The 17,457-nt window shown below is 36.8% G+C and overlaps 1 protein-coding gene across 10 annotated transcripts in view; it reads right to left on the bottom strand.

The window, feature by feature from the left end:
* LOC117333242 (leucine-rich repeat-containing protein 43-like) overlaps positions 1 to 17,457 on the bottom strand; it is a 31,100-nt gene that overhangs the window by 7,301 nt on the left and 6,342 nt on the right. For 2 of the 10 annotated variants that reach the window (XM_033892434.1, XM_033892442.1), the window contains exons 6-14: positions 15,804 to 15,921; positions 14,216 to 14,292; positions 12,267 to 12,437; positions 11,803 to 11,844; positions 11,005 to 11,022; positions 10,652 to 10,663; positions 3,222 to 3,339; positions 2,529 to 2,761; positions 1,486 to 1,605 (exon numbers count right to left, since the gene is read on the bottom strand). In XM_033892434.1, the coding sequence (XP_033748325.1) occupies positions 1,486 to 1,605; positions 2,529 to 2,761; positions 3,222 to 3,339; positions 10,652 to 10,663; positions 11,005 to 11,022; positions 11,803 to 11,844; positions 12,267 to 12,437; positions 14,216 to 14,292; positions 15,804 to 15,921 (909 nt within the window). The remainder of the gene's footprint in view (positions 1 to 1,485; positions 1,606 to 2,528; positions 2,762 to 3,221; positions 3,340 to 10,651; positions 10,664 to 11,004; positions 11,023 to 11,802; positions 11,845 to 12,266; positions 12,438 to 14,215; positions 14,293 to 15,803; positions 15,922 to 17,457) is intronic. The other 8 variants (XM_033892443.1, XM_033892435.1, XM_033892437.1 and 5 more) reach the window with 8 other exon arrangements.

Genomic DNA, 17,457 nt, shown 5'->3' with positions numbered 1-17,457 from the left:
TTGTGTAAAGATTATAATGACCTTGAACTTGAAACATATCCTGGCAGACTAGCAGTTTAAATTAGAGTTGACAATTGGTCTATATATAAACAATAACAAGCTAGCCTCCTCTTCAACAGTAGTATAACAAACCTTATTCCTTATTTACATGTAACAGACATCTCACCTTGATCAGGTTCTTTGGTTCTTTTTTAAATGTTTCATCACCACACCCATAAAAATACATGAGACAATGCCTTCCTTAGAAGAAAGCTGTCATTTATTTAATTGAAAAAAAAAGTACTTTGAATGAAATAGTTTGCAAAGGCAAATTTTTTAACAAATCAATGTCTTTATTTTGCAAATACAGTCAAACCTGTCTATTAAGATCATTCAAAAAGCAGTGAAAATTGACCTTTATAGGCAGGGCGCCTTTATATAGAGGTTCAAATACAATTTATCATCTTATCTCAGGGACAATAATAGATGGACTTTATAGGCAGGTTTTGTTATACAGAGGTAGTCTTATGGCAGACTTGACTACTAAAATCAAAGGTGCAATAGGTAGGAAACAATAAAAGTATCAGACTTAAATAGTCAAACCTAATACATTTTACAAATAGGTGAAAACTTCAGACAGAATGTATGAAATAAAAGGTGCATTCAATTTGATTCAAGAACCTGCTATGAAACAATGTTTTCTACAGCAGACACTGAAACTAAAGTTAAAACAGAAAATCAAAATAAACAGATTAATTCAAAACAAACCTAGCAGACCATGGGCTGTACAGCTAAACTGGTTTTTATAACTAGTGGGCCATAGGCCTGAATAGCTCACTTGTGTTTACAACTAGCACAACATGGGTCTGAAAGATCCTTAGGATCTTGTGAACATTAGATGTTTCTACTAGCATTGTGCTGGCAGATATAGATTTTCACAATTAAACCCACTTGACCCAGTTATCACTCCATCTCTGGAATGATCTTTTACAACTTACTGCCAATGTTTCTATAGGACTTTTGTTTCATGGAGCCTCTGCCTTTATATAAATATCACTGCAGATGCTTGAACTATAATTGAAGCGGATTTATAGTTTTGCATAAAAATCTTAAGGAAAAGTTAATGTTTTGTATCAATTTGAATAAAAATCTGCTCAACAGTTACATGTATTTTGAATTTCAAAATAAATTTAAGAAAAACAATTTATCCTAATCACTGCTGTTGATCTGAATATGTCTGAGGTATAAATGTGAAGGTCACCTAGTCACACATGTGACCTGAGCCTTTTCAGATTTGATTTGAGAATCGTACCAGTGAATGTTAAATGCACTAACCTCTGGACCAACTGACCAATGAACAAACAGGAAATATTTGACTAATGACTCGGTATCATGGCAACAAGTTACATTCCCAGTGATGTAACAAAAACTAAAAATATTTCTACGATAAATCTAATAGTGAGCCACAGGCTATACAATCTAGAGGTGAGCCACACAAACAAGAACCTTTCTGCTGCCTGAGGATTGGAGTGAGGGCCGTGACCCCCGGGAATTTCGGGAGCTCCGTGACCCTCGGGATGATGCTGACCCGGGGAAATTTGGGGACAGAACTGGCTCTAATAAGGTCTGAAAAGTAATGCTGTATTTAACACAAAACACTGACAACACTTTACTGTTATAACAATTACAGGTGTGACAACACAACATTTACAGGTGTAACAATAGAACAATACAGGTGTGACAACACAACATTAACATATGTGACAACACAACAATTACAGGTGTGACAACACAACATTTAAAGGTTCATGTGACAACATTCACAGATGTGACAACACAACAATTACAGGTGTGACAACACAACATTAACATATGTGACAACACAACATTTACAGATGTGACAACATAACATTTACAGGTGTGACAACACAACATTTACAGGTGTGACAACACAACATGTAAAGGTTCATGTGACAACATTCACAGATGTGACAACACAACAATTTCAGGTGTGACAACACAACATTTACAGGTGTGACAACACAACATTTAAAGGTTCATGTGACAACATTCACAGATGTGACAACACAACAATTTCAGGTGTGACAACACAACATTAACAGATGTGACAATACAATATTTACAGGTTCATGTGACAACATTCACAGATGTGACAACAAAATATTAACAGGTTTGATAACAGAACTTTTACAGGTAAAATAACACATGGTCGGTTTAGGCTGAAGAATGAAATTTTGGTAGAAATTTTCATAATTTACAGCAACTGAGTGACATTCACTATCTTTATAATAAATGTGACTAACTCAATTTCACAAAATTGAAACAATTTACAGTAACTGAGTCACATTAACTATCTTTACAATAAATGTGACTGACTTAATTCCATAGAAATTATCACAATATACAGTAAGTAACTTAAATTCACTAATCTGCTACCAAAAGTTGTAATTTGACATCATATGTTTAAGCAATTATGTGTTTTTTTAATATTGTACAGTATACCATTGGACTGAAACCCTTTTACCTACCATTTCCTCCACAACAGAGAACTGCATTCCCTGTTTGAAGAAGTTGCGGAGGTCAAGAAGTTCATCCCGGACAACAAGCTGTGAGGCGTCAAGCTCCACCTCTTCTGCCCAAGTGGTGCCCCCTAGTTTAATGGCTTCCAGTTGGAGTTCTTGTGTCTCCTCCTCCACCTGCTCCTGTTCTTCCCTTTTGGGTGTTGAGGACTTTGCCGGCGATAGCTTCTCCTGCTCCGTAGCTACAAAGTCATACAGCAGCAGATTCAAGGGAAATAACTCATAGCACTACAACTTTAAATCAGATTGAAATCTAAGGCTATGAATCAATGAATTAGCATAGAATTCCAAAAAATTTCTGACCTCTATGTAATGAACACTCTACTAATCCATGTGAACTATAACCTACTGACCCTGTAACCCATAACTACTGACCCCTGTAACCTGTAACTTAACTGACCCCGTGTCACCCGTAACTACTGACCCCTGTAACCCGTAACTACTGACCCTTGTCACCCTGTAACTATCAACCCTTGTCACATACAACCTACTCATTCCTTTATTGCCTATAACTTACAGACCTATGTGACCTATAACTTAAAGTGATTTTTATCTGAAGAGTTTCACCCCTATAACCCCTATATGACCTTTGACCTACGAAATGTGTGACCTCTACCCAACCTTTGTGTTTATTCAACTGACCTGTCTCTGTGGGATCTCTTGCTATGACAACTTCAGGCTCGGCTGTGAAGTTCACATTTTTAGCAGCCTCAGCTGGTGTGGAATTTTCCTCTGGATCGTCAGACATAAGGGCACTGATCTGTAAGTACCAGTAGTGGTATAGACATAGGTCCTAAACAGGTACTCCCACACGGTGGATATACATCAGGTAGTTCGGTACTAGCATACTACATGTACTCGTTGATATAATGTGAAAATGTATTTTGTACGAAAGATAATTACTTTGGTACTAATGAACTAACATTGATATATAGCCTGGTAACATCTATCTGGTAACATCTATATATAGAGCCTGGTAACATCTATCAGGTAATATTTATATATAGTCCAGTAACATTGATATATAGCCTGGTTACATCTATACATAGTCTGGTAACATTGATACATAGCCTGGTAACATCTATATGTAGCCTGGTAACATCTATATATAGCCTGGTAACATCTATATGTAGCCTGGTAACATCTATACATAGTCTGGTAACATTTATATATAGCCTGGTATCATCTACATGTAGCCTGGTAACATCTATGTATAGTCTGGTAACATTGATACATAGCCTGGTAACATCTATATATAGACTGGTAACATCTATATATAGCCTGGTAACATCTATACATAGTCTGGTAACATCTATACATAGTCTGGTAACATTTATATATAGCCTGGTATCATCTACATGTAGCCTGGTAACATCTATATATAGTCTGGTAACATTGATACATAGCCTGGTAACATCTATATATAGACTGGTAACATCTATATATAGCCTGGTAACATCTATATGTAGCCTGGTAACATCTATACATAGTCTGGTAACATCTATATATAGCCTGGTAACATCTATATATAGCCTTGTAACATCTATACATAGTCTGGTAACATTGATATATAGCCTGGTAACATCTATATATAGCCTGGTAACATCTATATTTGGTCTGGTAAAATCTATATATAGCCTTGTAACATCTATATATAATTATAATCTGGTAACATCTATATATAGTCTGATAACATCTTTATTTAGTCTGGTAACATCTATATATAGTCTGTAACATCTGTATAATATAGTCTGGTAACATCTATATATAGACTGGTAACATCTATATATAGTCTCGTAACATCTTTATTTAGCCTGGTAACATCTACATATAGTCTGGTAACATCTGTATTTAGTCTGGTAACATCTATATATAGTCTGGTAACATTGATATTTAGCCTGGTTACATCTATATATAGCTTTGTAACATCTATACATAGTCTGGTAACATCTTTATTTAGACTGGTAACATCTATATATAGTCTGGTAACATTGATATATAGCCTTGTTACATCTATATATAGCCTGGTAACACCTATATATAGCCTGATAACATCTACATGTAGTCTGGTAACATATATGTATAGTCTGGTAACATCTATATATAGCCTGGTAACATCTATTTATACATGTAGTCTGGTAACATCTGCATATAGTCCGGTATCTAAGAGTTTAATTTCTTATTAAACATGTCATTCATAGGTTCCATATGAAATTAATAAACAAATTCAATAACACATGAACAGGGGTATGTATCATAGGTGTCAGTTATTCTATGTAGCTACAAAAGACAGATTTACAAAGATGTTTTCCCTTTATTGGGTGAGTATTGATGGAACATACACTACCGAGACACAATGGTGTTAAGAATAAAGGATCTCACATGGGTGGCTATGTTATATGGAATTTAATGAATGAGACATATCAAATTATTTAACAAGTTTAATAAATTCCATATAACATAACCACAAGTGTAAGATTCTATTTATCACATAACTTGTATAGATATCTATAAGAATAGAAGTAAAAACATTCAAATTCTTTACAGGCCAATTTTGATGAGGATGTGGTATGATCTTCTCTGCACAGAGGATTGTACAATATCACAAATTCATTAAACATCATAATGTATTTGTGGCATCACAAAAGTTTTAATAGTGTTGTCTTATGATATTGACATGGCCCTATGAATGGTAGAATGCGCCTCAGTTATGTGATAATATGTGTGCTATCTTTTTTATAGAATCACAAATATATCACAACGCATTGATATATGGTACATACAGCTTGGTACTAATGTACTAATATCAGGGAAATAAATGAATGATAATATTGGTAATAATCTTGATATCAAGTGTAACATTTTTGTCATAATCAAATATTTGATGAAAAGTATGTATCAAGATACAAACAAGGTGTGGAAAGATAAAAATAAGCATAAAAACAAGAGAGTATCTACTAGATAAACAGCTAGACCACTGATGTAAAGTGTACTCTCATCAAACTAATTGACAGCTGATAAACAGTCTGAAATGTACCATAGATAAACAGATAGACAGCTGATATACAGTGTAAAGTGTACCCTAGATAAACAGCTAGACAGCTGATGTACAGTGTAAAGTGTATCCTAGATAAACAGATAGACAGCTGATGTACAGTGTAAAGTGTACCCTAGATAAACAGCTAGACAGCTGATGTACAGTGTAAAGTGTATCCTAGATAAACAGCTAGACAGCTGATGTGGTGTAAATTGTACCCTAGATAAACAGATAGACAGCTAATGTACAGTGTAAAGTGTATCCTAGATAAACAGCTATACAGCTAATGTACAGTGTAAAGTGTACCCTAGATAAACAGTTAGACAGCTGATGTACAGTGTAAAGTGTACCCTAGATAAACAGACAGACAGCTGATGTACAGTGTAAAGTGTACCCTAGATAAGAAGATAGACAGCTGATGTACAGTGTAAAGTGTACTCTGGATAAACAGATAGACAGCTGATGTACAGTGTAAAGTGTACCCTAGATAAACAGACAGCTGATGTACAGTGTAAAGTGTACCCTAGATAAACAGACAGACAGCTGATGTACAGTGTAAAGTGTACCCTAGATAAACAGACAGACAGCTAATGTACAGTGTAAAGTGTACCCTAGATAAACAGATAGACAGCTGATGTACAGTGTAAAGTGTACCCTAGATAAACAGTATGACAGCTGATGTACAGTTGTAAATGTACCCTAGATAAGAGATAGACAGCTGATGTACAGTGTAAAGTGTACCCTAGATAAACAGCTAGACAGCTGATGTACAGTGTAAAGTGTACCCTAGATAAACAGCTAGTACAGTGATGTACAGTGTAAAGTGTACCCTAGATAAACGAAGAGCTGATGTACAGTGTAAAGTGTACCCTAGATAAACAGATAGACAGCTGATGTACAGTGTAAAGTGTACCCTAGATAAACAGTAGACAGTGATGTACGTGTAAAGTGTACCCTGATAAACAGCTAGACAGCTATGTACAGTGTAAAGTGTACCCTAGATAAACAGATAGACAGCTGATGTACAGTGTAAAGTGTACCCTAGATAAACAGATAGACAGCTGATGTACAGTGTAAAGTGTACCCTAGATAAACAGATAGACAGCTGATGTACAGTGTAAAGTGTACCCTAGATAAACAGTCAGACAGCTGATGTACAGTGTAAAGTGTACCCTAGATAAACAGATAGACAGCTGATGTACAGTGTAAAGTGTACCCTAGATAAACAGATAGACAGCTGATGTACAGTGTAAAGTGTACCCTAGATAAACAGATAGACAGCTGATGTACAGTGTAAAGTGTACCCTAGATAAACAGATAGACAGCTGATGTACAGTGTAAAGTATACCCTAGATAAACAGACAGACAGCTGATGTACAGTGTAAAGTGTACCCTACATAAACAGATAGACAGCTGATATACAGTGTAAAGTGTACCCTAGATAAAAAGCTAGACAGCTGATGTACAGTGTAAAGTGTACCCTAGATAAACAGATAGACAGCTGATATACAGTGTAAAGTGTACCCTAGATAAACAGTCAGACAGCTGATGTACAGTGTAAAGTGTACCCTAGATAAACCGATAGACAGCTGATGTACAGTGTAAAGTGTTCCCTAGATAAACAGATAGACAGCTGATGTACAGTGTAAAGTATACCCTAGATAAACAATCAGACAGCTGATGTACAGTGTAAAGTGTACCCTAGATAAACCGATAGACAGCTGATGTACAGTGTAAAGTGTACCCTAGATAAACAGATAGACAGCTGATGTACAGTGTAAAGTGTACCCTAGATAAACAGATAGACAGCTGATATACAGTGTAAAGTGTACCCTAGATAAACAGATAGACAGCTGATGTACAGTGTAAAGTGTACCCTAGATAAACAGTCAGACAGCTGATGTACAGTGTAAAGTGTACCCTAGATAAACAGATAGACAGCTGATGTACAGTGTAAAGTGTACCCTAGATAAACAGATAGACAGCTGATATACAGTGTAAAGTGTACCCTAGATAAACAGATAGACAGCTGATGTACAGTGTAAAGTGTACCCTAGATAAACAGTCAGACAGCTGATGTACAGTGTAAAGTGTACCCTAGATAAACAGATAGACAGCTGATGTACAGTGTAAAGTGTACCCTAGATAAACAGATAGACAGCTGATGTACAGTGTAAAGTGTACCCTAGATAAACCGATAGACAGCTGATGTACAGTGTAAAGTGTACCCTAGATAAACAGTCAGACAGCTGATGTACAGTGTAAAGTGTACCCTAGATAAACAGATAGACAGCTGATGTACAGTGTAAAGTGTACCCTAGATAAACCGATAGACAGCTGATGTACAGTGTAAAGTGTACCCTAGATAAACAGTCAGACAGCTGATGTACAGTGTAAAGTGTACCCTAGATAAACAGATAGACAGCTGATGTACAGTGTAAAGTGTACCCTAGATAAACCGATAGACAGCTGATGTACAGTGTAAAGTGTACCCTAGATAAACAAATAGACAGCTGATGTACAGTGTAAAGTGTACCCTAGATAAACAGACAGACAGCTGATGTACAGTGTAAAGTGTACCCTAGATAAACAGATAGACAGCTGATGTACAGTGTAAAGTGTACCCTGGATAAACAGATAAACAACTGATGTACAGTGTAAAGTGTACCGTAGATAAACAGCTAGACAGCTGATGTGGTGTAAAGTGTACCCTGGATAAACAGACAGACAGCTGATGTACAGTGTAAAGTGTACCCTAGATAAATAGATAGACAGCTAATGTACAGTGTAAAGTGTACCCTAGATAAACAGCTAGACAGCTAATGTACAGTGTAAAGTGTACCCTAGGTAAACAGATAGACAGCTGATGTGGTGTAAAGTGTACCCTGGATAAACAGACAGACAGCTGATGTACAGTGTAAAGTGTACCCTAGATAAACAGATAGACAGCTAATGTACAGTGTAAAGTGTACCCTAGATAAACAGATAAACAACTGATGTACAGTGTAAAGTGTACCGTAGATAAACAGCTAGACAGCTGATGTGGTGTAAAGTGTACCCTGGATAAACAGACAGACAGCTGATGTACAGTGTAAAGTGTACCCTAGATAAACAGATAGACAGCTAATGTACAGTGTAAAGTGTACCCTAGATAAACAGCTAGACAGCTAATGTACAGTGTAAAGTGTACCCTAGGTAAACAGATAGCTAATGTACAGTGTAAAGTGTACCCTGGATAAACAGACAGACAGCTGATGTACAGTGTAAAGTGTACCCTAGATAAACAGCTATACAGCTGATGTACAGTGTAAAGTGTACCCTAGATAAACAGCTAGACAGCTGATGTGGTGTAAAGTGTACCCTGGATAAACAGACAGACAGCTGATGTACAGTGTAAAGTGTACCCTAGATAAACAGATAGACAGCTAATGTACAGTGTAAAGTGTACCCTAGATAAACAGCTAGACAGCTGATGTACAGTGTAAAGTGTACCCTAGATAAACAGACAGCTGATGTACAGTGTAAAGTGTACCCTAGATAAACAGATAGACAGCCAATGTACAGTGTAAAGTGTACCCTAGATAAAGGGATAGACAGCTGATGTACAGTGTAAAGTGTACCCTAGATAAACAGATAGACAGCTGATGTACAGTGTAAAGTGTACCCTAGATAAACAGATAGACAGCTGATGTACAGTGTAAAGTGTACCCTAGATAAACAGTCAGACAGCTGATGTACAGTGTAAAGTGTACCCTAGATAAACAGATAGACAGCTGATGTACAGTGTAAAGTGTACCCTAGATAAACAGATAGACAGCTGATGTACAGTGTAAAGTGTATCCTAGATAAACAGACAGACAGCTGATGTAGTGTAAAGTATACCCTAGATAAACAGTCAGACAGCTGATGTACAGTGTAAAGTGTACCCTAGATAAACAGATAGACAGCTGATGTACAGTGTAAAGTGTACCCTAGATAAACAGCTGATGTACAGTGTAAAGTGTACCCTAGATAAACAGATAGACAGCTGATGTACAGTGTAAAGTGTATCCTAGATAAACAGACAGACAGCTGATGTACAGTGTAAAGTATACCCTAGATAAACAAATAGACAGCTAATGTACAGTTTAAAGTGTACCCTAGATAAACAGATAGACAGCTGATGTACAGTGTAAAGTGTACCCTAGATAAACAGATAGACAGCTGATGTACAGTGTAAAGTGTACCCTAGATAAACAGATAGACAGCCAATGTACAGTGTAAAGTGTACCCTAGATAAACAGATAGACAGCTGATGTACAGTGTAAAGTATATCTAGATTACTCCTATAACATAAGAAGGCGTTGGTCGGCCAATTTATTTGTCTATTTTTCCACGGTATTGTGTAGACTGCGACAAGGCAACTGTTAAAAGTATCTCTCCATGTTGAACCTCTAACATTGAAGGAGTCACCCTAGATACCAGGAGCTAGGTTTACATCATCAAGGATCAAAGGTCAGAGTTCAACAAAATGTTTAAAATTTGTAACAGTGCTGAAAATGAGCAGGTAGTCAATTATATTGACTCTGAACTGAAAAAAAACAGGTTGGGTTTATTTTTTAGCCATGCTGAGATATGAACAAAAATGGGATGAGGGAAGAAGTGGAGGGATGGATGGATAGTGGATATTTTTACTGAATATCTATTCAATTATCTTCTGGATTGAGTTTATTAACTTTCATTCATGCATAACAAACAAATGATTTATAAAAGTATGGGGACTGCGTTACAAACTCTGGTGGAAATAAATGGCATCCTCATAACTCTACAAATTTTTATTGTATCAGCATAAAGCTCTCTCTCAAAGAAAAAAAAGCAGCACTTTAAAGATACTTGATATACAAATGTATCTGCTTTGAATTGGTATTAAAACTACATTGCGTTAGAAGCTGACTAGAAAATGTGATAATTAAAAATAGAAAAAAAATCAAAAAAAAAAAAAAATAAGTGTAAAAATATGTGCAAAAGAATTAAAACAGTGAATTAGGATGATTACCAATTTTTTCCCCTGAAATCAAATCCACAAAAAATGTGATTTTGAGTACACAGATGTGATGGGTCATTGTAACAAAGTTATCATAGGTATACCAGGTGACTTTTCATTTAAGATTTCTCAATAGCTTTTTTATCATAGATGTATCCAAGTTCCTTTTTCTTAACATAATTATATATTAAATATTACATGAATCAGAAAAATGTTCAAAACAACATTTTTTAAGTGTTTGAAAAAATCATTTATCAGAAATGTATCATGATCAATCAAAGAAAGTTTATTGTTTTCTAAAATAGGAAATGATGAAACACCACACAGAGGAAATGAAACACTCAACAATGAAGGGAAAGTTTTACCCTTTGGCGAGCTTTTTTCTACAAAGCAAATTCATCAAAAACAATAAAATCCAAAATCCAGAAAAGACATTATGCACACTGATACAGAGTCTTTAGTGTAAAGTTAGACTACATTTTCTCTGATTAATTATCTTATAAACACGCCAACAGTTTCTCAGATTAATAATCTTATAAACACGGCAACATTTTCTCTGATTAATTATCTTATAAACACGCCAACAGTTTCTAAGATTAATAATCTTATAAACACAGCAACATTTTCTCAGATTAATATACTTGTCCCTTCTCCCAGTTATTGGGGATATTACTGATATTTTTTATTTGAATTATATATATATTGTTATCAGAATTTTTTACTAATCATTATATATAAGAAAACAAAATAAATGACTCCAACAGAAAAATAAAAAGTTCAAAATAATGGTATTTCGAGCTTATAGATTTTCAAATAGAGGTCTATTTTTAATTATTTATTTTTTTAATTTATGAATATTACAATAATATAGTTACAATGTATTTACAATAAATAAGTTATTAATTTAAAACCTATCTGCACATAAGGAAGATTCCTTTTCGTACCACTACTTTTAAAGCATTAGAAGTAACCCAGAACACACAAATTTGTTAATCAGGTTTTCCTTGTTGTTAATATTTAACTGACAAATAAAACACCCAACAGCAGTCTGCATGCCCCATTCTGTAAATTCTAAAACTATACAACATTTACTTGTCAGGATTAAAAAGCCTTTAGTTTTCTGGTTCACCCACATTGACACAACAGAGACTTTTCAAACAAACCTCATCGAAGAAAAAATTATCAGCATCAGGACTTCTCCATGCCTGGTTAAAAGTTTGTTGTTTTATAGGACAATTAGGAAATCAAGTCATCCAAGGTATACAATAAGTAGATATAAAATTGTCATGTCATACACAGTTAAGATAGAGACATTGAAATTGTATACCTATGTTTACGTTTTTGTTCATAAATTTCATGAATTTTGTGTCACAATGACTATTTCACTTCAACTGGATAGGAATTAACCAGTGAAGAGTTTTTCAGTGTTAAAGCAGTTTGATTTTATGACATTAATATCAAAAACTGGGCTGGATTTTGATACCTATCTGACTTCATAATTTGCCTTAAAAATTCTATATTATATTATTCATGATTTTAATATCTTTATTACAGCCTAAGGTCGATAAAACATTCCATGTCTGTTGTGTCTGTTCAGTATCAGAATTCTTACTGACTAGCCACTTACCGCTTCTTCTGAATAGACAGATTGTTCCTCGCCAGGAAGGGGAGATAACTCTACAATTTCATCGTGGGAAATCTCCAGGACATCCCCCTTGCCTGCAGTATCATGCAAAAACATAAATTGCACATAGTATTTCCTCTCAATGACTGGGAACTCGGGCTGTTCTTCAGGGTTCTGTCAAGAAAAAATTTCATAAGGCAATGTTAAATTTGAGAACATGGAATACCTGAACAAGTGGTGGTAACTTTATAGAATACACCATAATTATGTAAGTGTGACAAGATCGCTGATTTGGAGGGCTGATTTGGAGGGGCTGATTTTGAGGGCCGATTTGGAGGGCTGATTTGAAGGGCCGATTTGGAGGGGCTGATTTGGAGGGGCCGATTTGGAGGGGCCGATTTGGAGGGGCCGATTTGGAGAGGCCGATTTGGAGGGGCCGATTTGGCGGGGCTTACTTGGAGGACTGAATTGGAAGAGCAAATTTGGAGGGCTGATTTGGAGGGCTGATTTGAAAGAGCAAATTTGGAGGGCTGATTTGGAAGAGCAAATTTGGAGGGCTGATTTGGAAGAGCAAATTTGGAGGGCTGATTTGGAAGAGCTAATTTGGAGGGCTGATTTGGAAGAGCTAATTTTGAGGGCTGATTTGGAGGGCTGATTTGGAAGAGCTAATTTGGAGGGCTGATTTTGAGCACTGATTTGGAGGGATTAATTTAGAAGGGCTGATTTGAAAGGCTGATTTAGAGAGCAGATTTGTAGGGTTGACTTAGAGGGCTGATGTGAAACTGCACCATCCAAAGATAAGCAAGAGGGTACACACAAAGTTTAGCAATGATGAGTGAAAGAGTCTGAAACAAGCTCCACACAAAGTGACACAGATAGATGGACAGACCAAAGGATGGAGTGCTAAACAATAGCCTATCTGGTATTACAAGTACGAGACTAAGACCCCAAAACTAACTAAGGCATATGGTACATATAAATAGATAAGCATGTATACATTAAGAGAACTATATTATCATTGTCACAAGTACCATGGGGTGGACCAATATAAGTCCATCCTATACCAACAGAAATGCATTATTGCATCAAGTGAATACAAATAGTGAAATGCAAGAATGATTGTCTAATCCAAATACCACTATAAGTACTATTTTAAGTAAGATAAAAGTCTACAAAGTTTGAAAGAGACTAGTTGAAAACCAAGGGTGAGGATCTACAGAGATAAATGTGTAAGGGGCAATAACTCTGTCAATGATAGCTAAATCAAAATACCATTCAGGGAAAGACAACTACATATCATGATGATAAAGCATACTAAGTTTCAATGATATTGATTGAAAATTTGAGCTTTTCTAGGACTAATAACCTGATGATCTCCTACTGTAAACTGACCTTGACCTTTTCTAGGACTAATAACCTGATGATCTCCTGCTGTATACTGACCTTGACCTTTTCTTGGACTAATAACCTGATGATCTCCTGCTGTATACTGACCTTGACCTTTTCTAGGACTAATAACCTGATGATCTCCTACTGTATACTGACCTTGACCTTTTCTTGGACTAATAACCTGATGATCTCCTGCTATATACTGACCTTGATGTTTTCTAGGACTAATAACCTGATGATCTCCTGCTATATACTGACCTTGACGTTTTCTAGGACTAATAACCTGATGATCTCTTGCTGTATACTGACCTTGACCTTTTTAGGACTAATAAACTACCTTGACCTTTTTCAGGGCTAATCACTTGAAGATCTCCTGCTGTATACTGACCTTGACCTTTTCAAGACTAATTACCTGACTATCTCCCACTGTATACTGACCTTGACCTTTTCTAGTACTACCCTGATAATTCTACACTGTTATTGATCTTGACCTCCCCTGAGTCTAATAACTTTGGTTATCTTCTACTGTATCTACTGTATTCTAGACTTATTTACATACTGACCTTGACCTCTTCTGGGACTGGCAGACCTTTGATATAGCTGACCTGTAGTGTGACCTTAGCTTCATCAAGAATGTACTCTAAAACATGCCAAATACACATAAAAATGGCAGGAAAAGTACAACCGTTAATTTAACACAGATAAATAGGATAAACAGCAATATTTATAAAAGAGATACAAACAACCTTAACAAAATACAGATCATCATTATACACTACCTAATGACGATATGACAGTGGCCGGTAAGGGGTCATGTTCAGCTTACCTAAATACTTACCATACAATGGTATATTTTTAGCCAATCAAAAAGCGTCTCTTATATGCTTGTTTGGCAGTGTGCACAAACTGAACAGGCTATCAAAATGGCATTGAAAATGTTTGTTTCTTCATTTCCTTCCAAGGCACTATCCATTACAATAATGAACAAGAGGCCCATGAGCCTTAACGGTCACCTGATTGATGAATATATTTAAGCACAATTGGTCCCTGTGACCTTGAATCAAGGTCAATGTTATCCATTTGAACAAACTGGATAGCTCTTCATCTAAGCATGCTACATACCTAATATTGGGTCTCTGGGCCTTTTAGTTATCAAGAAGAAGTCATTTAAAGATTTTAGCATATTTGATCCCTGTGACCTTGAATGAAGATCAAGGTCATCCATTTTAACAACTTGGTAGCCCTTCATCCCAGCATGCTACAAACCTAATATTGGGTCTCTGGGCCTGTTGGTAATTGAGAAGAAGTTGAAAAAGTAAATTGTTTACGATGCACAACGCATGACGCCAGACAAAAGATGATTGCAATAGGTCAACTGAGACTTCGTCTTGGGTGACCTAAAAATAAAAAAAATATGCATCCTTTGTCCACTAAATATGTCAGTTTAGACATGGAGTGGTCGGCGCCGGACACAACATCTTAATTTGGTTGACATTAGGGACTCTCATATAAACCCCTAATTGCCCCTGCTAAAAATAGTAATAGTGACCTTGACATTAACCCAAAAACCATGAAACTCATACTGAAGTTACATACCAACTTTCATCAACATACATTGAAGCATGGCTGAGAAAGCCAGAAAACTGAGTGTACGGAGGATGGATGGACGGGGAGGAAACCTATATTACCCCTGTTTCACCGGTAGGGGACTATTAAACGGTGAGGTTGCCGAGGGAAAGTAGATTCAGGCAGTAGCCAGTTGTGCTATAATTGGTTGGTTGAAAGGTCATCTGAACATGAACCCTAAATAGCCACAATCAGATCATCTTTATTTACTGTATATATACACTGTATATGAATACCAATCAAGCAGACAGATCAATGATGGTCACACAGATAAATACCACTACTAATGCAAATACTGTTATCACACAAATACCAAAACTTTGTCAAATGTCTGACAAAGACTAAATAAATATGAAGCATATGATATTACATTCCACAAAGATTTTGTTGAATAAATGCAAGTATAAGCTGTTTCCTTTAGTAAAGAACACTACATAGAGATCTTTATTCAGTTCCTTTTATTGGTCATGAAATTAATTGGAGAAAGTATCTTATTATATTATATCTTAGTGAGCTCAAGTTTACCTCTCCTCTTGGCCAGGCCTTTGTAGTGGTGACGTTCGTCTGCTGATATCATGATGTCATCAAGAACACTCAGTTTCCTCATGCTGTCAATTGTGTAGCCGCGGTAACCAGCAATCAACTGTTTAGAAACAAGAGGCCCATGGGGCCTGTATCGCTCACCTGGTTGGATTAGACCAAATGTTGAAATAATGTTCATATTCAAGTTGTTTTATTTGTAAAATTCTAACAATGCTATATATGGTTATAGTGTGGGAATCCCAACTGCTTTAAAGATTAATGAAGTCCAGACTCTCTAAGGTCTGATAAGATATCTCTGACCAACTTGGGTTCAAATCCATTCATAACTTTATGACAAGTAGCGATTTAAAGGAATTACCTTAATTTCCCCTATTGGGCCCCGCCCCTTTGGCCCCTCGGGGGTCAGAGCCACCATTTATGCAAAATCTTTTCCCCCTTCCCCCAAGGATGTTTCTGACCAAATTGGGTTCAAATCCATTCATAACTTTATGACTAGTAGAGATTTAGAGGAATTACCTCTATTTCCCATATCTGGCCCCGCCCCTTTGGCCCCTCGGGGGTCAGAATCACCATTTATGCAAAATCTGTTCCCCTTCCCCCAAGGATGTTTCTGACCAAATTGGGTTCAAATCCATTCATAACTTTATGACTAGTAGTGATTTAAAGGAATTACCTCTATTACCCCTATTGGGCCCCGCCCCTTTGGCCCCTCGGGGGTCAGAGCCACCATTTATGCAAAATCTTTTCCCCCTCCCCCCAAGGATGTTTCTGACCAAATTGGGTTCAAATCCATTCATAACTTTATGACTAGTAGAGATTTAGAGGAATTACCTCTATTTCCCATATCTGGCCCCGCCCCTTTGGCCCCTCGGGAGTCAGAGCCACCATTTATGCAAAATCTTTTCCCCTTCCCCCAAGGAGGTTTCTGACCAAATTGGGTTCAAATCCATTCATAACTTTATGACTAGTAGCGATTTAAAGGAATTGCCTCTATTTCCCCTATTGGGCCCCGCCCCTTTGGCCCCTCGGGGGTCAGAGCCACCATTTATGCAAAATCTCTTCCCCTTCCCCCAAGGATGTTTCTGACCAAATTGGGTTGAAATCCATTCATAACTTTATGACAAGTAGCGATTTAAAGGAATTACCTTAATTTCCCCTATTGGGCCCCGCCCCTTTGGCCCCTCGGGAGTCAGAGCCACCATTTATGCAAAATCTTTTCCCCTTCCCCCAAGGAGGTTTCTGACCAAATTGGGTTCAAATCCATTCATAACTTTATGACAAGTAGAGATTTAGAGGAATTACCTCTATTTCCCATATTTGGCCCCGCCCCTTTGGCCCCTCGGGGGTCAGAATCACCATTTATGCAAAATCTTTTCCCCTTCCCCCAAGGATGTTTCTGACCAAATTGGGTTGAAATCCATTCATAACTTTATGACAAGTAGCGATTTAAAGGAATTACCTCTATTTCCCCTATTGGGCCCCGCCCCTTTGGCCCCTCGGGGGTCAGAGCCACCATTTATGCAAAATCTGTTCCCATTCTGCCAAGGATGTTTCTGGCCAAATTTGGTCAAAATCCAATAAGAACTTTATGACTAGTAGCGATTTGAAGCAAATGTTGACGGACGGACGGACGGAC

The sequence above is a fragment of the Pecten maximus genome, chromosome 8, assembly GCF_902652985.1.
Source record: "Pecten maximus chromosome 8, xPecMax1.1, whole genome shotgun sequence".
In the NCBI taxonomy this organism is placed as follows: Eukaryota; Metazoa; Mollusca; class Bivalvia; order Pectinida; family Pectinidae; genus Pecten; species Pecten maximus.
This window is presented reverse-complemented; position numbering and strand designations above follow the sequence as displayed.